General features: G+C 34.1%; 4 protein-coding genes across 4 annotated transcripts; all 4 read right to left on the reverse strand.

Moving 5' to 3' along the window:
• Positions 1-5,379: 5,379 nt before the first annotated feature.
• Positions 5,380-8,385, reverse strand: LOC102600809 (cytochrome P450 704C1-like). The gene is made up of 6 exons (XM_006347982.2): positions 8,014-8,385; positions 7,545-7,760; positions 7,181-7,465; positions 6,777-7,097; positions 6,416-6,619; positions 5,380-5,714 (listed from the first exon to the last, which is right to left on the reverse strand). Exons 1-6 carry the CDS (start codon positions 8,305-8,307, stop codon positions 5,493-5,495), a joined length of 1,542 nt encoding a protein of 513 aa, XP_006348044.1. The 5' UTR covers positions 8,308-8,385; the 3' UTR covers positions 5,380-5,492.
• A 2,982-nt stretch (positions 8,386-11,367) lies between these two features.
• LOC102601149 (pentatricopeptide repeat-containing protein At5g66520-like) lies at positions 11,368-13,337 on the reverse strand. Its single transcript, XM_006347983.2, has one exon. It carries the CDS (start codon positions 13,147-13,149, stop codon positions 11,473-11,475), a length of 1,677 nt encoding a protein of 558 aa, XP_006348045.2. The 5' UTR covers positions 13,150-13,337; the 3' UTR covers positions 11,368-11,472.
• Positions 13,338-13,467: 130 nt separating this feature from the next.
• LOC102601487 (uncharacterized) lies at positions 13,468-19,088 on the reverse strand. The gene is made up of 3 exons (XM_006347984.2): positions 17,955-19,088; positions 17,712-17,860; positions 13,468-14,054 (listed from the first exon to the last, which is right to left on the reverse strand). The coding sequence occupies exons 1-3, from the start codon at positions 18,867-18,869 to the stop codon at positions 13,805-13,807; spliced, it is 1,314 nt and encodes a 437-aa protein (XP_006348046.1). The 5' UTR covers positions 18,870-19,088; the 3' UTR covers positions 13,468-13,804.
• A 403-nt stretch (positions 19,089-19,491) lies between these two features.
• On the reverse strand, positions 19,492-24,772 carry LOC102601822 (DEAD-box ATP-dependent RNA helicase 7-like). The gene is made up of 14 exons (XM_006347985.2): positions 24,203-24,772; positions 22,886-23,020; positions 22,659-22,799; positions 22,442-22,553; positions 22,163-22,233; positions 21,800-21,954; positions 21,587-21,698; positions 21,194-21,295; positions 21,048-21,108; positions 20,787-20,955; positions 20,611-20,707; positions 20,432-20,526; positions 20,119-20,252; positions 19,492-19,969 (listed from the first exon to the last, which is right to left on the reverse strand). Exons 1-14 carry the CDS (start codon positions 24,665-24,667, stop codon positions 19,767-19,769), a joined length of 2,052 nt encoding a protein of 683 aa, XP_006348047.1. The 5' UTR covers positions 24,668-24,772; the 3' UTR covers positions 19,492-19,766.
• Positions 24,773-25,937: the final 1,165 nt, after the last annotated feature.

The raw sequence follows: 25,937 nt of genomic DNA on the forward strand, positions 1-25,937 counted from the left end.
TTTTTTATTTATGTGCTATATTAAAAGAATTTAAAAAATATTTAACTGTTAATTATATTAAATGTGCATTGCAAAGAAATTAAAAAGACATTTTTAGAATATGTTAAATGTAAAACTTAATTTGTCTTTATTTTCATTAATTACTCCACACAACTTTTTATAATTATGACTTATAAAATAATTAATAGTCATATTCATCATATTATTTGGTAATTCATATAGTAGCCCTGTAAATAAAATCATTGTAAATTTTATAGAAGATCACATTAGGTTTTTAGGTTGTTATATTTTCGGTGCTTATTATATTCATATTTTAATTTGATTTGAAGAATAAGGTGAAAAATGGTGATTGGCTTGTGGGAGTGGACGTCCATAAGAACTCGAAAGATATGTATACTGATTTCATATTTTTCCTTCTATTTTTTAATGAGTAAGGATTAAGAATGATGTTGCATTTTTATTGGTATGATTTATCTTTATTTTGCATCTTATGTGAATTTCTCATTGCAATTTTTTTGTTCAAAATAGTAAAAAATTTAATAATTTTATTGGAAGTCTACTAAGTACTCATCAAACATTTTTCTCTTACATCAATATTATACTCAATAAAATTATTAAAATTTTATCACTCTTTATAACCGCGCGAAGCGCAAAGAAGTTCACTAGTTATTAGTACTATGTCTCAAGAAAGATTAAATAATTGACTATAATAAACTTCGTAAAAAATATATATTCAAATTTAAGGCCTCCATTCGAATTTGGCTTTAGGCCACCAATTTATTAGAACCGCCCCTGCTACTAACTATGTATTTCATATGTAAATAAAATTTATAATTCATATCATTACTTTTTAAATCATTTATATCTCATATAATGATTATTCTCGCTTACATAAAATTTATTATTACTTCAAATCAATTTCTACTCTACTATTTATATTCACCAAATTCATTATTTGTCATCAAATATATTTACCAACCAAATTGACCAGCAAATGGTTCAAACTAACAATGTTGGTTCGTTTTCTCAATCATATGAATGAGAAATGCAAGTTCAACGTAAGAAGATTGTTCGTACTATGTTGAAGGATTATATTAAAGAGTAATACACCAAAACTTATGTTTTTTAATAGAATCAAAACTTGATCAATAAATATTGTATATTTTAAGAATATCTTTGTGATAGTGTATTATGCGATTTTATAAAGTTGTGCTTAATTATTTGGTAAGATTGTATAAAGAATTGATATGATTTAATAGTTTTACAACTTATGGGGTTTTTATGTTTATGAGAAAACATACAACATAAAAAGTCCAAACCGCATGTCCAAACAAAACTTCAACTTCATCTCATGATTTCATATTATGATTTATACCATGATTTCATATCGCATACGCAAACAAGTCCTTATGTGTGTGCCGCCCAATAGTCAGGTGTTTAAAAAAAATGAAAAAGTCTTATATGGTGATTAATGAGATGTATGATTTGCTTATAAGGCTTGAACAATCTTACTACTTAATGCGGTGTAGAAGAATGAAAAGGTTCTACATCAATAATTAATAGATAAGTGGTTTCCTTGTAAAGTTTGAGTAGTCTCCTATTTAGCGTAGAGTGTTGAAAAATGATAAAGTTTAATATAATATCAATGGTTAATGAGATGAATGATTTCTTTGTATAGCTTAAAAAAAATTCATCATTTGAGTTACTTTTTGAGTTATGAGCTGGGCCCAAAGTGCAGTAAATATATTAAAGCTGAGAAATGAGAAATAAGAAGTGAAAAAATAAAATAAATATATATATATATGTGTGTGTGTGTGTCACGATTCGAGTCTATACTCCAATCGAGACATGGTACATAGGACCATGAATGATCCTGGGATAACCCTTGACATAACATATCACACATATCGTATGGCGGAAACTGAAACACATGCTTAATAAAGAATTCAATAAACTCCATGAGACTACATTACTAATGTCTAAATAAAGCCTTTACTACTTTAGAATGAAAATATAAGTCTGTCGGGACATGGCCCCTAGCTACCCCAAACAAAGACTACATAAGAAAAAGAGTTGATAGTCTAAAACAACAGAGCAAATGAGGAGGGCTCGTCAAAAGCTAACTGGGAGTGCTGCAACCTCACTAGCCACAAATTTGAGTGCAAATACCGAAATCTACATCTTAAAAGGACGCAACACAGAGAAATGTATGTGTCAGTACATTAAATGTACTGAGTAAGTAAGGGAGGACAATAGCATAATCATTTAAAGAATCACGAACAAGACAATGAAATACGATTTCCAAGATCATATGTATAGTAAAAGCAGTGGCGTAGCTAGAAATTTCACGAAGGGTGTCCAAGAATTATATAGGTAAAAAAAAGTTAATGAAATATCCAACTACGTAATATTAATATTTTTTATGAATAAATGTTTTAAAATTTTAAAAACCAAATCGCATGATATGTAGCTTTAATATTTATAAATAAACAAAGTAAAAAAAATAAAGAGGGGGGGGGGGGGGGTCAACTTAAAATGAAATCATTTTTAAGTTTCAAACTTACACTAATCTCTAGTGACGACAACAATATCGAGATATGAAAAATGGAAGCAGAAACAAACAAGGTCTTCTTTTGTTTGCTTTTAACAACGTTGTACTAATATTAGAATTTTATTTCAAACTTTAATGAAAAGAAATAAAAAAATCAAATTCATTGAAAATTCAATTAGCTTTATTAGATTTTTAAATTATAGATTTATAAGAAATTTACTAACTATTACCTTAGACAATTAAAGGAATAATAAGGATTTGAACCTGCACATCTGGGCTCAGCAAGAGAGGGTGTCCAAAGTATTACAATTAACCATTTTTAACAAGATTTTACTTAGGTGTACGGTATACTTTTCCGATGAAGGGTGTCCAATTGGACACCCTCAAGGGTTGAAGAGAAAACAGTTAGAGTCTATGACCAAGTATCATAAAAATCTCTTTTCAAAGGATACATATAGTTGAGTCGTTTTTAGTACTCTTGAATAATCATATACATAAAATAACATACTTAAAATGAACCATATAGACCTATAAACATATCATAAAATTTACATAATTGGGGAGTTTCTTATAACCGACATACTACATGTGAGCTCATTATGTCCAACAACTAATTAACCCGGTTGGAGGGCTAACCTATACCTTGCCAGAGTAAAAGACAATATCATATCTATGTGGATTCACTAATCTGAGCTTCTCAGGGTCATAAGGTCAACCGATAAAGCGGTGAAACATAATCCCTACGATAGTGTGTAGTTATTGAACTTGAGTTTTCTAAACTTGCATCCTCTCGGTACTAAATAGTCCTCCCAAAATAACATATATTCATATAATGCTCATAGGTATGAAAATCACTTATCATCTTGAATCATATATGAGGCCAAGCTCAAAAGTCATATCTTAAAATAATATGTATTTAGGTTGTAATTCATATCATTTTTTTTTTCCATGCTTAAAATCCAGAAGGGTTTGAATAACCATAAAGAAAGAGTTAATATCTTTAATGGTCACTCAACTATCAACTTTTTTCACAGAAAGTCACTTAACTTTGATCTTCAACTCAAAAGTCACACAACTATGAGATCTTTGCATAGAAAGTCATTCAATCTATTTAATTGTTTTTTTCATTAAACTTTGCTGACGTGGAATTTTTATTTCTAACTAAAATTTTAAGAAATAAACATATATCCATTTAAACCATTTAATGACCCGCTCCACTTGATTCAACCCACTAAAAATATAATATTGACCCTCTTAATTTACCTTTATTTTCCAAAATTATTTTCTCTGTTCTCCTTTGCGTTTTTTCTTTTCTTTCTTTTTTTTTTTTTAAAAAAAAATCTCAATTTCAGCCTCTTCTTCCTTCTTTTATTTAGGGATATCTCAATTTCTGATCTCACTAAATCATTCTCTCTTGTCTCCGATTTATTTTTTATTTTGTCTCCGGTTTCTTTTTTATTTTGGTTATTGTTCATTAGCATTGTTAGCTTTAAATGATTTTAAATGATGTTGTTAATGAGAGTCGTCGTATGAAGGTGCGAGGATAAAAAAAACCTATTTCGAGAAAAGCCTCTCGATATTGCCTAAACCTGAACTCGCATTATCCAGAGCTTTTCCATGGATTCTCTCTTAATAAACTCTCCATGTACAACCCTGCATCCTTCTAATAATATTTTAATCACAATCTAATTCCTATTTTTTACTAAAAGAAGGAATAAAAGGCTGAAATTGAGATTTAAAAAAAAACAGAAAAAAAGAAGAAGAAGCAGAGGAGAAAGAATGGGAGACCAAGAAAATAACTTTGGAGAATAAGAGTAAAATAAAAGTGTTAATATTATATTTTAGTGGGTTAGGTCAAGTGGACGAGTTATTAAATGGTTTAAATGGATATATGTTTATTTCTTAAAATTTTAGTTAGAAATAAAAATTCCATATCAACAAATTTTAATGAAAAAAACAATTAAATAGGTTGAGTGACTTTCTATGCAAAAATCTCATAGTTGAGTGACTTTTGAGTTGAATATCAAAGTTAAGTGACTTTCTGTGAAAAAAGTTGATAGTTGAGTGACCATCAAAGATATTAACTCCATAAAGAAATCATGCTAAATCGGTACCATAAGGTTTAAAAATCAAAGTGAAACAATAAAAATAAGAGTCTATGAAGAAAGATCATAATTTCATTAAAAGCCTAGCTTTGCTTCTAACAATCTTGTGAAATTCTTGAAAATCAAAATACATTAGGCGTGAGAGCGAAGAAATACTTTCATTGAAGCCTTACATACCTTAACTTTGAAGTTTGAGGAAGAACCGGAATTCTCTAATTAAAGTTCTTGTCTTGTTCTTCAAAGTGCTGGGAATTTCCGGGAGCTTGCGCGGCCGCGCAACTAAAGCTAGCCTTGATCGCGCGACACTTTGCGCACACCTAGTAGTAGCACTGCCTTAGTTCATGTTTGATTTAGTACCTTCTTAAGAAGTACTTTTTTGTTTAAATTTATTCATTATATGATTTTGATTGGATATGAAGTATTAATTTTTTTTAGAATTTTGTGATTTTAAACTAAAGATATATAGAATGTACCAAAATGTCATGTAATCTTGCATACTAAATTAGAAAGATGCATTCAGTTAAAAATGAAAGTAAGACAAATAAATTTAAACAAACTGAATAATTAATAAAATGATAAGTTTACTACAACAACAACATGAAATCTCACAAGAGTAAGGTGTGTAGAAGGTAAAGTGTACAAATCATACCCCGAACATAAAGAAGTTATTTTCAGAAGATATCTATTCTTGGTAGGATAAGCAAATAAAATTGGATAGATCGATTTAGTGGAAATTAGCCAATCAAATATATATGTCAAATTGTATAATTGCGCAGAATTTTAATTATGCGCTACATAGATATGCCCTAAATATGCAGACAAGATAATATGGAGTATTAAGCAGGCATATTGTTCCGGGCCGGCGGGTTGTGGTGGCGTAATCTGTAGGAAGCATGAAGATGGAGGCCACCGTCAATGTGAAGAGTGAGCATGGTTCTGTATGTAACTCTTCTTTCTTCATCACTCAGCTTAAATCTAAAGGTGCCCAGCAACACTGCTGAAAAGATCTTCATCTGTCTGTAAGCAAATTCCTTCCCCAAACAAATTCTCGGCCCACCCTGCAAATTATTATAGCAATAGCACCATCTATATGATTGTTGAATAATTATGATGAAGAAAACACAAACATGAAGAGAGGAGCTTCATGTATGCCAAACACATTGATCTTATTTGTAAATAGAATTAATTTGCTGATGAACAGAGAGTCGTCTTATAAGTATCTGGTTTGAGTACAGGCCAAAATCATGAACAATACACAAAAACTTTGGCTTTAGACCCCAGACCTCCAGAGTTTGTATTAATGAGTACGCATTGGTTCTCCATAAACTGCAAAATTTTGTTTGATCTACTGTCAAATTCAACGGGTTTTCCTTCTTTCTTAGACATTCGCCCTTTAGTTTGTTTTGGGTTCTATAATTTGTAGCTAGGAATGAATTGTTGTTTTGGGCAGAGAATGAGAGGTTAGGATGATCGAGGTTGAAGAGGTGTCGAATGAAGAAGGTTCTCATGTGAATGTCTCGTGCACATGAGCTGTGACGTTAAAAATAAACAGATGTTAGGAAGGGGATTAAAAGCTTTATACCAGTTTCTCGCATAATCATACCATTCATCAATCATAATATTTGAACCCTGTAAAACTTAACAATTGTAATTTGTTTCTTTGTCAAGGTTGGATGGGAAAAACTAGTTCTGTCTGGTGAAGCTAAGCTCTTAGAAGTTTTAACTGTAGTAGTTATAAGATTGTAAGGCTCTGTGGTACCTGGAAGGCTGTGAACTTAAAGGGACTTTCTTGCCGAAAGCAACAATTTTCATCAATCCATCTCTCTGGCCGAAAATCCTCTGCATCATCACCCCATAAAGATGTCATCCTGCCCATAGCCCATGGTTGATATGCGACAGCGTCCCCTTTCCTCACTTTGAACCCATCAGGGAAAGTGTCATCTGATAAACAAACTTTGCTATCCTGCATAGAGAAAAAACTCAATATCAAGACATATATACATGAAGCACTGGCCTAATAGGCATATAAAACTATGTATAAGCATGCATGAAGCATTGACCTAATGACATCTATATGTTTGTGAATATTATATCATTCTCACTATATATGTATGTATTACCACAGGAATTGCAGGATATAATCTGAGCGTCTCAGTTAATGATGCATGGAGATACTGCATTTTATCCAGTGCGTCATCAGTAATGCTGTTAGCTAGCTCATCAATACTCGAATTCTGGTTTATTCCAGTTGCTTTCCTGACTTCATCTGCAATTTTTTCTTGTAGGAGAGGGTGCTTGCACATCATATAGAAGAACCAGGAAAGTGTGCTAGCTGTAGTGTCTTTGCCAGCAATTATAAAGCTAAGGATTATGTCCTTAAGGTACTTTGGATCCGTTTTGTTCATTTCCAGAAACCTAGACAGAATATCTGATTTCTTCATCTGCCAAACATGTAAAAATTCAAATATCATTTGGTGCTCTTGCTCACGGGAAATAAGTTAGAAGGTTATCTGCTTGAACTTACCACCCTGCTGTCATCTCGCGACTTGCTCATCTGTTCTGTCTTGTTTCTGATAATTTTATATACAAATTCATCAACCACTTTAATACACTTCTTCATATTTGCTTCTGACCCAATGTTTAGAAATCTTTTCACTTTCCAAAACACATCAACGTAGCGATAGAGAGTTACTGCACTAGCTTCATCAAAAGCATTGGAAAAGAGAATGCCTTCTTCAGTTGTAGTGTCTAGATCCACACCTAGTAAAATCTTGAATACCGTCTCCAGTGTTGATTTAGTAAACAAGTCCTGCCAAGAAATGTAAGAGTTTTTAGCTTATTATTAACTTGTTAATTTTACTGCAGAAGAGCAAACCAGAGTTCCATACTTGAATATCTGTTGCTTGATTTGAGGTCACAGCTTCAGATACTTTGTGAGCAAGTTTTACCGCACTAATTCTGAAAACTGCACTACTAAAGTCCCTTAAATTTTTGGTGGAGAATTCATAACTTGATATCTTCCGTTGGTTTTTCCACTTGTCTCCATCGACTGTGAAGATCCCATCACCGAGAAGATCATTCAATCTGCTGTAATGGTGCCAACCCTGAAACATGATAGAGTGAGAAACTAGTCAATTCTCATCTTGGGCAATCCTCCTCCATTTGAGCTAGCTTTTGGGTGTAAGTTAGGTCTAAGACCTAATTTAACAGCTAGGATAGAGAATGGTGTACATCAATTGTTACAAGCATATGTTAACCATGATTTCATGGTCAGCGAGCTCAAAGGACCATTTTTTTGTATCAGATTGAGATTGAGAAACTATGTTAAGCATTAACCTTAAGCCAAAAATATGTTACCTTGCCATAGTTGGGGAAATTTGTCTTTAGAATATACTCGATATTAACAGGGTCGGAGGTGTAAACCTCACTTTGGAAAAGATTAAGTATCCTATAGGTATTGTATTTGCTTGCCATTTCTGTCATGTAATCATGCAGCCTGTTGAAATTCAGCAAATGATCGATGATTGTTCCAGCAACAGGATGGTACTTTCCCTTGTTGAAGACAATTACTTTGAACACAAATGCTGCTACTGCTAAAATGACACAAAATGCTATTATTGTGAGACTAGTAGGAATAGATAGAACATCCATCTCTTTCCTCTCCTCTTTTCAGTGTGAATGACAATGTTAAGCTGCTTGAGAATGACTTTACCATATATAAAATAATGTAAATATAAATATTTGAGATTGAGACCCCCTTATTAAAGAATGACGTAACATACTAACTAACCCGTTAAAAAAATATTATAGAACAGGACTAATTTATTCAAAAAATGTGATAGTCTGTAACAACCATCATACACCTTTTTTTGGATGGTTGTTACCTGCTGTATTGTACTTAATTAGTTTAAATATAATATTATTTTTATTGTTATTTAAATTTTATTGTATCATATAGTTTAAATTTATCGTTATTTTATGTGACAATCAATTTGGGATAGTGATCACATTGTTACCTTAATATTTTTTTCTCATTTTATCTTTAGTTAGTATTATTTAAAAATCATATTTAATTTCATCTTTTATTCTACTTTTTCATAGTAACTCTACCTTGTATCTTACTGTATTTTTTTTAGATTTATCATTCAAATTAAGTCACTAGAGAACGATACAATCTATCTAAACATTATACAATACAATACAATATATTATGAAATAATAGACTAAAACCATCCAAACAAAGTGTCAAACGTATTCGGGAAAAAGCTCCGTAAGCGTTTAGGTATCTGTCATCGTTCATTGTTATCCACAATCACTTGCGCGTTACACATGACTCCACAAGATAACATATATTAATTGGTTGCTCCATGTAATACTAGATATAAAGGGTCGTGCGATATATGTAATTCTTTCGTTCAAATTTATACGATAAGATGGAATTTAGAAAGTTAATCAAAATTATTATTTTTTGTATGTTTTTAAAAATATTAAAGTTATTAATTATTGTTATTTATATTATTACTTTTTACTAATTTTCAAATAATTTATGTTACATTTCATTTTTTAATTTATGTGATGTTAATGAAATTATATAAGAGTCAAATAAATTTGTATATGTTATTTAATTCTCAAATATATAATTGAATATTTAAAATTGTTAAATATTGTAATTTATAATATGATTAAAAATAAATATATCGACGAACAACTGCTTGTTTCTGATGGAAATGGACCAAACACATTTGGAGCCAAAAATCACCTTAATTGCAAGCACGCGTATTATTCGAGAGTTGTCTACTTATAACCTATAGTACTTAATAACTAGTACTGGAAACCGCATAATGTCCGAATTATGGTTCATTTTGTTAAAACAATATTAGATTATATTACTTTAATACTCCCTTTGTCCCTAATTATTTGTCCACTTTTTCTTTTCTAGTTGTCCTAATTACTTGTCCATTTTGACAAATCAAGAAAGGACAATTTTTTTACCTATTATATCCTCAATTAATTATTTTGAAAAAGGTAGAACTTCTTGAAAATCTCAAGTTTTTAATTCATCCACCTTATAATTAATAAGGATAAAATGGTAAACTTACTATGTCAATCATTGTTTTCTTAATAGGTATGTCAATTCAAAAATGAATAAGTAATTAGAGACAGATGGAGTAGAATTTTAACTAACTTGTTGTTTCTATTATTATTATTTTAACTAGAAAAGATAATAATTATATCAATACATTTTGGAAATTATTACTCACTCCATTTTAATATATATGATACTATTTGATTTGGCACAAAATTAGAAGAAAAAAAAGAGAAGAAATTTGTGGTCTCACCCTCTCCTCGACTAAATGTGTGGCTATAATTACTTCTTTATGAATTAAAGAAAATAAAAAATTTAAAGTTAAATTATTTTTAATTATAAAAATATAATATTTTTATTGAGACCGAACAAAAAAGAAAGTGCGTCAATACTATGGTACATTGTTTAGTCTTAGTAGGTAATATTCTCTTTACAATCACTGAAAAAGGATATAAAACCCTATTTTATAGTTACATATTGAGGTACAATATCCACAAAATATGTCCTCATAAATCCTATTTATTGCCCTTTATCATTGTTTAGTAACGGCTAGCGAGGATTTCAAAATCTTGCTTAACAATTGATCCTATACATAAACATCATAATAAAGTATTTATGTCAAATTGCCTTAATTAGTTCTCATTCACACTATAATCATTCAAATAAAATGTCTATTCAAGCCAGAAACTATTGTAAAGAAATTCTTAATTTAAAAATAAAATTATGTCCTAGATAGATCATACTACTAATAATTATTATATTCAAGTTAATCACTACTCAATCTTTATAAATGTTATGTGATTTAAATTAATATGTTTCCTTAAGAACCAGTGTCATAACAATGAAAAATACAGTTAGAATGCATCTCATTTTCGACTCTCATTTTCACTCCTACGCATATCAAAATATTTTTCCAACCCCAACTCTACATTATTTTTCTATTTTAGATCCTTAGTTTTTATAGAAGGTTGTATCTATAAGCCTGTTTAACCAAACTTCTAAAATCAATTTATTTTAAAAAGTATTTTTAGAGAGAAGCAATTTATGTTTGATTAATAAATTTAAAATACAATTTTGAACAATAATTAGTGTTTGGCCAAGCTCTTTAAAAGTGTTTCAAAGTCTATATTTTTTCAAAAGTATTTTTCAAAGAAGTGTTTTTCGAAAAAGTTTACTTTCTTTAGCTTCTGGAAAACAGTTTTTTTCTAATCCTCCAATACACTCAATTTCTATCAAAAGTTTAATCAAAGATCTCACTTTTTTTTAAATAAGCATTTTTGCCTCTCAAAAGTTTGGTCAATCAGGTTATAATATTTACCATATCAACCAACAAAAGATAACTGCTTACCCTCTGGCCCTTTGGCCTTTTAAAAAAAAAAAAAAAAACTATTTGGGGAATTCTTTCAATTTTGTCCCTTTGACCAAAACTTATTTACCAGAGCTAGTCCAAATATACAAAACATATACATTGATTACGTATATGTATGTGTAGTATATGTCTATTTATACAATATACTAAACCTATATATTTGCCGGCTATTTCATAAACTAGATCACCCAAAGGCTGTGAATCCTAATCTGGTCATATTGACTGTAAAACAAGACCACCACAAGTATGGCATATGAAAGTATAACTCTCATGTCTTCAGATGGAATGCCAGGCACTGAAGACATATCTATTGAAGAACCAAATAAGCATTTTTTCACTTGGTAATAAAATTCTCTATTCATCATTCCAGAACAGCGCTCATGTTAATACTCCTTCCTATTTCATCACTCAAACTAGATAAAACAAACTTTATTTCCGTCATCAAAACTAGAGGTGATCCTCTTACAGAAAATTCGCAAACAACTCCATTAACTTCAATCATGCTGCAGCCAGGAACGGTCTTCTCGATCTCTTTCTCCTTCATTAGAGCTCTAATTTCCTTGACATGATCAAACCTTCTAGCTTTGGCATATATATCGCAAAGATTGACGTAAAAAGCATGATTCAGAGGCTCTATAGCAATTAAATACCTGGCAACTTTTTCTCCTAACTGAAAATTCCGGTGCATTTGACAGCCACCGAGTAGTGCACCCCAAACGAAAACATCTGGCTCCATTGGCATATTTCTGATTAGCCCTTCTGCTTCATCAAAGAGACCAGCTCGGCCAAGAATGTCAACCATGCAAGCATAGTGTTGGACTTGTGGCTCTATGTGATAAGCATGCCTCATCACACGGAAACACCAGCGGCCTATCTCTATAAGGCCAGAATGAGCACAAGCTGACAGCAATGCAGTAAAAGTCACATCATTAGGTCTCACTCTAGCTGTTTCCATGTCCAAGAAAAGCTCGAAAGCTTCTCTTCCATTACCATTAATTGCAAATGCAGAAAGCATAGCTGTCCATGCCAAAACATCCTTATTTTTCATTGACCTAAAAACATCAAGGGCTTTAGAAACACTCCCACATTTGCCATACATATCGACTAATGCTGTTGCAATCACCATATCACACTCCATTCCGCTTGTGTTCAAGTAATCGTGCACCCACCTCCCCTGATCAACCGCGCCAAGAGAAGCACAAGCTGAGAGGACACTAGCAATTGTCAGTTTATCTGGACTAACCATATCATCACCAGAAACTTGCATTTCATAGAAGAATTCTAAAGCTTCCTTTGGCCTACCCCCTTGTACGAACCCCGTGATAATTGAATTCCAAGTGACAATATTCCTCTTCTTCACTCTCCTAAACAACTCTAAGGCCATATCAAGCTCTGAATTTCTCAAACACCCAATTACCATAGCATTCCACGAAACAACATCTCGATTAGACATTTCATCGAACACCTTCCTTGCATTTTCCACTGACCCACATTGTGAATACAGAGTAATCAAAGAATTCTGCACAAAAACATCACTGTGAAACCCAAACTTAACAACATGGGCATGAACACTTGATCCGACAAGTCCATCAACTCTACTCACGCAATGTTTTAACACGAAGGGAAATGTAATACAGTCAGGTGTAATACCATCAAAGAGCATTTGTCTGTACAAAATTAAGGGCTGAGATGAACTGGGGTCATGGATTCTTGAAGCGTGAGCTCTGATCATGGAGTTGTAAATGAAGAGAGTTTTTTGAGGAACGAGCCTGAATACGGTGTCGGCATAGCTGAGAGACCCTGATTGAGAAACTGTGCAGAAGAAAATAATGCGAGAGATTAAGAACCAACGGTCAGTGATGAAGAACTGAGGGGATGTAGTGATGTGGGCATGAATCTGCTTGAGCTCTCTCATGCTTCTGCAATTCTCAAGCAGGCATACTAGTGTATTCTTCAAATGTAATCGTTGCAACTCCATCATTTTCGAAGCTCCAACAATAGAAAAACGGAAATAATGAAATTGGGAACCGTCAGCCATAACAATAACTTACTCAGTGTAATCATTACCATCTGCAATAACGATTGCCAGGAAAAAGACGCGCATTCCAATCAAAAAGCCGAGATGTTTAGTTTAGTTTGTTTGTTTTTGTGGTGTCTTACACAAAGCGTAGGCAAAATGCACCTTCGCCTATTGTTATTAGAATGTTGATTCACTGGACCTCGTTAATGCAGTGGCAAGGTGAGGAAGATACCATGGCGTGGCATGAATTGACATTCAAAAATTCTAGGAAAAAATGGACTACACATTGCTAAAAGGAAAGACAATCAAGTGAACAGATAAACTTGCGAAGTTTGGTAGCTGATCGACAACACAATTTCACCTGAAAAGATGGAACTTTGCTTTACAAGTTGCTTCCTGGATTTCGTAGAAACTTCCCGACACGGGATTTGAAAGGGTTACAACAGACAAATAAGTATGCTTATTGAACAGTCAATTTCAGCAGCCAGGAAAGGGAATTGGAGTTAGTCCAAAAACAACAATTTTGTAAAGAATTCTTTGCTTAATCTTCACTTACTGGAACTTGAAATGAAAATCAATCAAGATGCGAAGAAAAGATGAGCATAACTTCCGAAAAAGCTGGCTTCTGGGCGGCTCCCTACTCTCACATGGCCTGTGCATTTCATCCTCTCCTCTATAGGAAACCCTCAATCCCCTTTCCTGCCTGCACTTCCCTGTATATCGCAAGGGCTTCATCCATTACTTTAGCCTGAGCCAACAACTGCGCTCTCTTCTTCCCAGAAGGATGGGTAGACAGATAATCTCTCAAGGCTGATTCACCAGAAATTTTTCCCAGCTTCTCATAGACTGAGGGAGCTATTCGAGGGTTATAGCCAGCAGAAGCCATCAACAGCAGCCCTATGTAATCTGCTTCCATCTCCATCCTGGTACACAGAAATGCATGAGACCTCGATACGGAAGGAAAAATACTCATCCTATCTATCACCATGAAATGACTAGTTTCGTATATTACATATGCATGCTTGCTAAGAAGACATGTGCACCCCACACAAATAAAACGGTTGAGATATAACAGGGTACATCAACAGAATTTAACAAAAACCCACATAACAAGTAGGTGATGCCATAAAGGTTTGAAGCCAAGAGTTTAAGTTCCAAACTCTCTATGATCAGTGATTACTGATATCACCAACCTATACTGCTGGAACAAGCTCATTGAGCAATTAACTCAAGACTTTAACCAACAAAAGCAAGCCTAATATATAGACTCCGAGAAACAACAGCAGACTTACGGTTGCACTATCTCATTAATTATGAACTGCAGGATCACAGTAAAACTCTGAACACGGAGTGATCACTTACAAACTTTTTTTATCTGAAAGATATAAACAAGTTAAAAGAAGCAAAAAGTTACTAGATCCCTATTAAGCACATTAATAATGTGCACCAGACTTCCTCTCTTCATTTCATTTTTTATGTTGGACGGGTGATGGAAAGGTGGGTTACACAACAGATATTGCCACTCGCATTCATTTTGAATGTTGAGGTTTCTAATCCCTTTGGAAATAGAAATCCTTTTCAAATTGTTTCTTTCGAGTTTCGCCACTCACCCACTCGAAACATGATCTCGACAGAGTTCTAAAGCCCTTTACACCAGTGACTAAATGGAGTATGTCAAACACAAACAAATTCAAATTTGTAAGTCCTGGAGTCAACAACTAAACTGATGTCACAAATGAGGAGACTAGGATATGCTTTCAATGCATTTATAAAAACAGTCAGAAAGTAGCATTAAGTTATAAGAAACATAGGCTGGTCACATATTATTGCTTCTGTTCACACAGACTATATCGTCTATTGGCACCGCTAAAGCTAAGAAGCACTTAAGTGCATGAGAGGATAAAACCTCAAAACATTGGGTGTCCAACTTGAGTTGGCCGGCAGAGATCCACAAATTAACTATGAGTAAATTCTAACAAGTCATACTTGCCATGTTTTGCTCTCTTTCACACACAAAAAAAAACAACAAAAAAAACTCCTAGCAGGATAAAAAGAAGGGAAATGGATGCAGTGTCCCCTTTTCACTTTTCTTTTCTTTTTTTCAGGGTGGAGGGTCACTTTTGCCACACTAAATTTCCTCTGATAGATTCCTGAGAACCGCCTTAGATTCACTCCAAAGATTAGCCCCTAAGCTTTAGAAAACTCAGGTTCCTATTTCCCAAAATTATACTTCTCGGACAAAAGGCTCATCAAATGACACGACACCCTATAACCACACAGGAATTAATATTTTAGTTGCATACTGCTATCATAGATATTTCAGGCAAGATACACGCTGGGTATGACCGAGATGAGGTATTTCTTGTTTCAGTTTTGGATAGAGCTTCCTGATTTTCAGATACAAATAACATACTAAAATTGATATTCGCTGGACAAATTTGAGACCACAATGCAATTGTGAGAAGAAGTAACAGTGTGGGTCATTTCAAATAAGAAACACCAGGACTCAAACTAAACCGATACTTCTTGGGAAAATTCTGAAGGGCAGCTAGCAGTTTGTGAAAGGGTTTCTAGTTGAAAACTCTCTTTTTTTGTGTTAACATGGAATGCCAAAAATTCGCTACGAGAAGATGTGCTTGTAATCTATCCTCGTGGTTAAGCACACTGCTTTATTGTTTTCCAACAATCATCTTTAGTTTGTAACTCTCATTAATAATGAGATGTCTTCGATAATATCCAGTTAGATGGTAATTTGACTAATTCACAATCTATACAGTTAAAATCAGTAAGAATTGATGGAATATATCTTATAGCTTTAGTTTTTCATTGTTATTAATGATTATTACAACTCCTTAGACTTCAAACATATAAAGGAAAACTATCAAACAGCATACATAAACTACACATCTATAATAGCCCTCTGTATTTTGATTCTCATATTTTCATACTGTCCTCATATCTGTTACCCTACCTTATCAAATAAAAAAATGTACTCATATTTATGCCCGTGCTACATAGCTGATGCTCAACAAATATCCTTTCTTTTTTAAGTTTCGTCTTCTTTATGTTTTAGGAAAACTCACTAGTTAATGAAACTGACAAATTTATAGAGCTGAACAGAAAAATGAGAGATCGATCAGGGTTGAATCAACACGCAAAATAGGAAAAGGATAGAGAACGAGAAAATCCATCTAAAGAGGGGGAACCAACACCATCAGAAGATGAGTGCACATGCACTTCAGTTGCACCCCGCTGACCATTATCAAGTTAATGTGGATAAAATGGGAACTTGGTCTTTTCCAGACAGCTTGAAATGTCAAACTCATTAGAACCCTGGTACAAATCAGTCAAGGGAAGATCCTCTCCTTTTCCCATCACTGCAGAAAGCAAGTAGAGGAGCATCCTTGGAAGCGCTGAAAACCAATTTAGTTTTAGTAGTAGTAGAGTTTGGTCAGAGTGATACTTGTAGCTGTTTCCAAATGAATCCACCTCAAGTCCTAAGGTTAAAAATTTAATGCTTCGTTATTTGTAAACTTAATATATATGATATATTTTGTACATATAAGAATTTATTCAGTTCTGTTTGGTATTTTTTTGGTTTATCTAATAAATTTAGGAAACCTACCATAATTATTCGGGACAGTTATAGATCTATATTGAAACCTATAATTTTATTATAAATAGACCAAGAATCGGTTCAGTAAGGTTCAGTTCAGTTAGTACAATCCATTCTCAGAAAACCATTGACACACCTAATATTATCAACTTATTCTACTTTATAATTATACCTTCCGAACAAATACCTTATAAATGTTTCCATGTAAAGCTAGAGTTAAGTTATCGAGTTCCCACACACCCTGTTCTGCTGGATCAAAGCAGCAGAAACAAATTGGCATAACTTATTTTTCTTTTTTCTTTGATTGTTCTACAAGCTCTATTCACTTTGTATAGAGTAGAAGCAATGATACTAGGGGTAGAACATTGGATTCCCAACTACCAACAATTTCAATGTCCACCATTATGATGTACTATGACATATGCATCTGACATGGAGGGGCAACCTCTTAGAAGGGCCCATGTGTGTGCAATGAAAACCATAGCACAAAACATAATGAAACTTAGATAGGGAGTACAAAAAAGTTAATGTAAAATTCTTCTTCTTAACATGAATGTCGGAGGATGCAAATGAAAAGAAACAAGGGACAATAAAGACATCCAACCAAGATTTTGATGCGACCACCTTTATAAAAAGAGGCTCAAGCTCTATGCCTACATGTTGCAATGATCCCCATCAACATTTAACAAATATTTCACATATGCTACGTACATAACACACAAAAATGAGCTTTCTGGGATGACCTAATCTATGATGCACACTTGTTTGCTACGTATTGGCTGTATATGCGGACATGACATTCCTATGACTATAAAATTTTCCAACTTAATACAATTGAATAACAGAGAGAATTGGCAGGATAAGACACAACAATGTTGACTAAGTCCTAAAAGAGAGATTAAACATAAAACACATAAGCAAGAGAAACTTACAGAATCCAGAAAATAAAAGGTGATACACATACCTGCGTGAAAATGGAAGCCTTAGGAACAGGGCTGACATGGTGTTAACAACATCAGGCATCACAAATTGATAAAGAACCAATTGAATGATAGCAAACCACAATTTTTTTGTAATTCCCTCAGCAGCATGGCGAGCCACAGCATGCCCAACCTATCAAGCAAGCAAAGGCGTGAATACTAAAAACAAGGCAGAGATGTACCTGTATACAATGCACTAAACGAATAAAATGACAGCTGATAGACACCTCATGCCCAATGATGGTTGCAATTTCAGCATCCGTCCTAAAATGTTCGAGCAAACCTGTGAAAACTACAATCTTCCCACCAGGCAAACAGAAGGCATTTACAACAGGATCATTTACAACCAAAACCTCCCACTGCAATCCCTCGATATGCCCGGTAGCAGACTCTGACCCCTTCTCCTGTCCCTTCTTTCTACTTTTCTGAACCCAACTGTCATCTAGAATTTCATCGTCTTTACTCCACTTTGCCTCGGGGTTACTATCACTTAATGCCATCAAAGTCTCATGCCCACTAGTCTCATGAGGTTCCACGGCATCTGATGCGTAGTGAAGATCAGTCCATACCTGCTCTTTTCGCAACCCTCTTTGTAAAGCTTCAATTATATCTGTAGCTATCAATCTCACCCTAACACTTTCCGGGTGTATAGCAGGCAATATTTTCCCTTTGAATGACTTTTTCATCTCTTGAAACTGAGACTCACCCAGCCTTTTCTCGATATCTTTAGACAAAAGCACAAAATGGGTTCTTTTAGTATAGGGTATAGTCTCCAAATTACCCAGATAAACAGTTATCACTAATCCTGAACCCACCAAAACAACAATAAGAACAATTCTTGGATTCTGAAACCACCTATGAGGACCCCTTGGACGAAAATGATGAATTTGGTGTCGATCAACGTAGTAATATCTTCTAGCCCCACCGAAAAAGGGGCCACTGTACTGAATTTGCTTAATTCCATACTGAAAGCACGAATTTCTCAAAATCCTTGAGGACCCAGATGGACTAGGTTTGCCTAAAGCGTTTGGTACGAAAGAATTGCAGTGATTGGTTCGTTGAATTGAATTGTTGAATGAAAACTTTGATGCGAAACTTCGAAAAGCATCAATACCAACTTTTGATCTTCTGTACCATCCCATGATGCTTCGAGGACCTCAAAAATCAACAAGAATGATGATAGGAAGTAGGAACAAAAGTCATTCAGATATCAATTAGTTGGAGCAGAGTTATTCTACAAAATTTTCCCAAAATATAAGAAGAAAAATCAATGAATGGAATCCAAAAATCAGGTGAATAGAGAAGGCGAGGAGAGGGTGGAAGTGTCTGGAAACTGCCCGGCTCAAATCAATGAAGTATGTAAAATATATTTATAAATTTATTGGAAAATCATTAGATTCTTTTTCAAAGAATTTGAAAATAGTAAGATAAATAAATTGAAATTAAGGATTATATGTTTTTCTACTATTTCGTCATGCTCAAATTACATGTATAGGTGTGGCCGTGTGGGTATGATTCAATATTTTTTCTATGATTATTCGTTAATCATAATTTGTTTGACTTCCACTTATATATATTCATATATTAAAAGTATAACTTATATGATTATTCCTTTTCAATTTTATGTCCAACTTAAAATGTTAAAAAAGAAAAAAAAGGCATAAAACTAAAATTAAGTTGGTAAAAGACTACAAAATCAAATTTCCAACTACTAATCATGAGTCAGCTTCTATGAAAATAATAACTGTTACATTTATAATATATACTAATATATTTAGACTAAGGAAAAAGCAAATTTGTTGAGTTAAAAATACAAGCTGGAAAAGAAAAAATTGCCTCCTGCGAAGAGGAGGCAAGCAAGAAATAAAAAAAATAGTAAGTGAATTGAACCTATATATGGAAAATCTAATGTTAGTATTCCATAAACAGCAGCCGTAATATACATTTTTTTCTTCATCATCGCAAAATTTTGAACCCACGACAGGGCGAAAAAAATCCTGTACAGTCAGTCAGCTGTCTGAATAAATTGTTTGTATTCTTCACCATCTACGGCCTAAGTTTCCATAACCTCTCCCACCACCACCACCTCTTCCGCCTCTGCCTCCAGAAAATCGACCTCCATTTCTCCTGTCAGAGAAGCCACCACGACCACCACCAAATCTTCCACCTCTCGACTGATCTTTCTCTTGTAACCGGGGCAATTCTTTTACTACCTCTAAGCTTACACCTTGTGCGTTCTTCCCTACATAGCCCCATCGGGAAAGGAAAAAGTAAAGATGAGAAAGAGCTTAGACAAGCAGTGACACTGATTAATGAGGCTTTAGAGTAGCATTTGTTTGGATGATTTCTATCCACCTATGGTAGATCAATTGCAGAAATGGAGAAACATACCGGCTAGAAATGTATCCAGGTCATCAGCAGATACATCAAAAACTGCGCCCTTTCCATCGGCTGTCAAAGTAAGACCTTTGATTGATTCAACCTTCTCCTCAGATAGGAACCCCCGCAAAACATTATATGCAAAGCTGCCATATTAACAAAAGTACAAAAGATCAACAGAGGAATTATTCAAACCAAACTAACAATAGGCTCTGCCATATTTAGCTCTCACTGAGTGAGATTCATCTTCATGGTAAGACTTGTTATAATTGGAGTCTTGGAGATAGTAAGAAAACCATTTACTGAACATGGTTTAAATACTCACGAAGGTGAAAATATGGGCCTCCCGCACTCAAGAAGTAGAGTAACACAGTTCTCCATGGAAGAAAGAAGCGAACGACTCTTGATCTCAGAGTAGCCCTGGAAAAGCAAGAGAAGAGTCCTGTCAACCATAAGGCCAGACTTGGTTCCCCAGTCAGACAAGTAACAAGGAGAAATACTTACAGCTGCCTTGGCAAGTGCCTTCGCAAGCAATTCAGCTGGTGATAGTTCAGAGGTATGTAGAAGTTCCTCTGCAGCAGCCTTGAAAGCAGGTATTACACTACAGAAATTTGCAAATAGATTAAATGGTAGAGCGATGGCACATTAAAATTCATAAAAAGCACAAACGGAAAACATACCTATCAGAAATTTCAGCAATTGCTTCTGCTGCTTCTTTCCCAGCAGCTTTAGCAACATCAGCTGGCTGTGGAGCAGATAGATGCTCGAACTTGACACCAGATTCTCTTTCAATCTTAGAGATGTTGGACTTCTTAGGATCATAAAGCATTACAGCAACACCAGTATTTCCTGAATGATATAATAATAACAAACAAATATAAGTAAGAATGTCCGTGAATTTCAGTGATCTAATGAAAGCAATTCAAACATTAGCATCTCACCTGCTCGTCCTGTCCTGCCAGATCGATGAATATACGCTTCAACATCACGTGGAGGCTCACACTGACCATATATAGTAACTTTAGCATTCACAAATACCAATAAGGTTTGAGCATCAATGTCGAATATGAACTTAATAATATCAAACCTGAACAATTAACTGAACGTTGTCGATATCCAATCCACGGGCTGCTACATTTGTGGCCACTAATGTAAGGAACTTTCCTGATCTGAATCCAGCAAGAGTAATCTGGAACAGCATGCAACAATCAGAGTAACAGATGTTAGTTGAGAATTGGAAGAATATAAATTCATAACTATAAAATTTGTTGAAGGAGTCGAGGAATGTGACAAATAGTCAACTTATGCAAAGTCCTTTTTGGCTTAATATTCTTACCATCAACAATAGAAGGTGATTATATCTGGAGAAATTATCATCCTCTTAATTCTTAAAAGCAGCAAAGTCACCAAAAAGAGAGCAGGAAAGATTGCAAAAGAGAGCATGCCAGAATACATCACTTATTTTAAACAAAAATTTTACCTCACGCTGGGACTGTTGTATCTCTCCATGCAAAGCACGTGCCCCAGGCAATATGCCAGCTAGCTCCGAAGCATAACCCCTTGTCTCAGTGAAAATAATTGTGCGTCCACCACTGATATTTCATGGCAAAAAGGACGGAAAATGATCTCATAAGTTGATTGTCATTCTAAAAATCTATAACGGACAGATACTTAAGAATGAGAAACAACCAACCTGCTGTAGCAGCGAATGATATCAGGAATCAGCTGAGATCTGGCTGAACTAGAGCATGGGATAATAATATGCCTCACACTCTTGCTGGCCTTCATTTTCTCATCACCAACAAGATCAGCTGTTTTCTTATCAGGTTTGAGAAACTTCGAAGATATCTGACACCAGAAACAGATCACTATTCAGGAGAGAAAAGAAAATGTAAGCCTAGGACACAGAATTTGTACATCTCCTATTTACCCCCAAGGTGGGGTGTTTTCCAAGCTCTGAAGAAGCAATTTGTTTCGAAATAAACTAAGGGCTATGAAACATTCCCCTGGTGCAAACACTGACTAGTATTTATAGAAAAAGAGAGAAGAAACTAACATGCTTCACCCAGCTCGGCAAAGTGGCACTGAAAAGAAGTGTTTGAACTTGGCTTGCATCTTCTACCTTGCCTTCAAAATTCAAAGGAGAAAAATAGAAGAAAAGCATAACAAAATCAGTAACCATAATAAGACAAGACCCCTGGAAATGACATCTAATGCACAAACAAATTTCAGCTCTCAAAGAGAGAATATTACACAGACATAACTGACAGCATCAGATAATGAGAGGGTAAAAGATCAAATAATAAGGGTAAGATACCGCTGAATAGTAGCATACCTAATATAAATTCAACATCATCAACAAAACCAATTTTCAACATTTCATCAACTTCATCAAGAACACGGAACTTTAGGGACCTGAAATCAATATTTCCTCTTTCGATGTGGTCCTGAGGAAAATTTGCAAGGAGTAAATCTAAACTCTCTGAAGCATGAAAACATAACAACAACGAATATTCCAGAGTCACAAAATATAAGACCAATTAATACACTACCTTAATTCTTCCAGGAGTACCTACGACGATATCAACTCCTCTTTTCAGTTGAACTTGTTGTTGTCCCATGGGTGAATTTCCATATAAACAACATGAAGTTAGCCCCACAGCCCCACCATAAAATTCAAAGTCAGCAAACACCTATATTAACATGAAGTGAGAAAACAAAAGTCAGAGGTTCACATTCAGCGAAGCGGTCAACTTCCACAAGGCCTCTAAAATAATACCTGAAGTGCCAACTCCCTAGTAGGTAAAAGCACTAAGACACTTGGAGCCCTCCCATACCCTGTTTTCCGTGATACTTTAGTAGGTCCATTTATCAGGGACTCCAATATGGGCAACACAAAGGCTAATGTTTTACCCTGCAAATGTGGGAACACAAATTGAAATAATAACCTGTTAGGGATTATTTAGTCAACAAATAATCACAAGCATTGCCTAAAATGTCTTGTGATACTGGAATATTTGATCCATTATTATTCTTATGGTAATAGAAACAAAGTGGGCACTGTCCATTCATCGTAATGAATAAGCAATGGCAAAGTTTTAATTTAAAATAGAAACTATCAACTTTTGTGTTCTCAGAAAACTCATTTCAGATAAAAATTCGCATCAAAGGGAAACCCATGTACCTTTAGAGGATCCTCACTAATACATCCTCATAAGCACCATAGGGTACTGTAAGTTTCTTTCAAAGAGGTGAACACGGAAACAGAGGGAGTACCCCTTGGACAAGTAAATCAATTTTGAAGTTTGGACGAAAATGTGGGACATGAAGTAAATGGAACTCTATCAATTATGGTTCTAGAATGAAAATCACCAGAAAATGTGAGCTACTCCTGTGTAGGTCAGTATACGTGGACAGCACAAGAATGAGAATCTCATAAAGAACTAAGGTTTTCTGCCCCCGCCTTAGAGCCAAGCGCATGTAGATTCTTATAGATGACTTGCTTAGTTGCCTAATTCTAATCTCCAAGGAACACATGGACATTTATTATCGTGTTTGGGGTTAGAATTTCCCAATGCCACGCTCTATACAGAACATAATCAAATCAGTAAAATTTACATTACAAGTTGCTAGTCCACTGACAGAAACAAGCATTTAAATTATAACAAATGATGTCCAGAATTTTTTAATGGCATAATACATAAATAGACAAGTAAGCACTCCAACATTAAGAGTGCACATCACAATTAGGTCTAACTAGCAACTAAACACTCTAATTTGTCCCCACTGTGTCTCGTGGACAACCGATGCTGACACGACACATAAATTTTGGAGGTGTCTCGATAATCATCTTGTAAGTTGGAGTGTTCAACGAGCAAAGTGGAGGCCAGTGGAGTTAACTAGACGTGCATACTCAAAGTTGAAGTGATTACTTGTCCGCTAAGGCCAAGTTTAGAGTTTGTTTATGTATTATGCTTTTTAAATATCAGCATGCAAGTATCAAGTTATTAACTGAACACCCAAAAAAAAAAAAAAAAAACAAGACATGTTGTTTCACTGTATAAGAGTTAAGAAGGTAATTGCAAAGAGTACATACCTGACCAGTGCGAGCTCGACCAATCAAGTCAGACCCATCCAATATGGTATCAAAAGTCATAGCTTGAATAGGAAACAGCGCATGTATCCCTTTGGTAATCAAAGCTTCTCTCAGTGGCACTGAAATCCTAAAATTAGACAAGGCATTAGGATCCTCCTCTTTCTCCTCACTATCCTCCTCCACCAATTTAGCCTCATCCTCATCCTTTTTCTTCTTCTTTTTCTTCTTCTTCTTTTCATCCGGTTCCAAAACCTCTGAATTTCCATTCTCCTGATCATCCAAGCTTAAAGCTTTACGCTTCTTATCTTTCTTCTTACTCTTCTTTATCTCCTCTGAATCAGACCCAGAATCAATTTTGGTCTTCTTCGACTTCTTATGGGAGTCGGCGGATGACCCATTTCCGCTCTTCTTCAGCTCCATCAAATCTTCAGACGCCATTGTTTCACTTTCAACAAGTGCAGGCATTACAAGCTCTGTAAATTGAGTGTAGAAAAAGATAGAAATGTAAACTTGAAGGTGAGAAAATGGCGGTGATCCTGCTGATACTGTACTGGAGAGGAAAGAGGGAAAAAACGTATTTAGGGTTTGTGTTGATATTTATAAGGTTTGGTGGTGAATCGATTTGACGCCGTTGGATTACAATGAGTCCTGAGGTTTATTATTCACCGTCCGATTCTTAAAAAATTCCCAACTTCGCGGGAATAAGTTGAGCGCTATAACAGCATTTCAAAACAGTAAATATTTTGATTTAAAAGTTAAAAGACAAGAGCTAATAGTCAATTCTAGATAATGTGGCCCATGTTATTAATAATATAAATGGTATGTTTTGGGCTAATAATCGAATTTTTGAAGCGATTGTTTGCGTGGATAAAGGAATAAGTTTTTTTATCACAAACTTGTACTTTCTTTGACGTTATTTAAGGCATAATAAGACCATCCACATACAACATTTTTGAAATATTTTATGTTGTCAATTATCATGATTTATAGTATTTTTACGATAGATTCACTTCAAGAATCAATGGAATTTTTTGTATTTTTTTCTAAAACATATTTTATATTGTCAATTATCATGATTTATAGTATTTTTACGCAATTTTTAAATATAAAAAAAATAAAAAATAAGACAAATAAATTAAAATGGACCCAATATATGTTATTTTTGTTGTCTCAATTTATGTGACACAAATGAAATTCGGAGAGTCATCCAAATTTTCATATTTTAAAAAAAAATGTTTTAAGTTATTAATTATTGTGATTTATAATATTGTTATGTAACTTTGAAATAATGTACATTACTGGTCACTTTGTCCTAATTTATGTGATATGGATAAAATTACAAAATTAACCCTTTTAAAATGTCTTTCAGATATTTTAAGTTGTTAATTATTATTATTTATAATACTTTTTTGGTAATATTAAAATGATATGTGTTATTTTTTCTGTCCCAATATATGTGAGCCTGATATAATTCTGAAAGTCAACGTATTGTATTATGTAGCTTTTAAATATTTTAAATTGGTATTTATTGTAATTTTTAATGCTTTTTAAGTCATTTGTAAATGATATATGTTGCTTCCTTGATTGGAACTTTTCCATTTGTGAGATATATATATACAGACACATATCGTGCTATGCACGGGCCAATAATATAAATGGTATGTTTTGGGGCTAATAACCAAGTTTTTGAAGCGATTGTTTGCGTGGATAAAGGAATAAGTTTTTTTATCACAAA

This window comes from Solanum tuberosum, unplaced genomic scaffold (assembly GCF_000226075.1).
Source record: "Solanum tuberosum cultivar DM 1-3 516 R44 unplaced genomic scaffold, SolTub_3.0 scf00099, whole genome shotgun sequence".
In the NCBI taxonomy this organism is placed as follows: domain Eukaryota; kingdom Viridiplantae; phylum Streptophyta; class Magnoliopsida; order Solanales; family Solanaceae; genus Solanum; species Solanum tuberosum.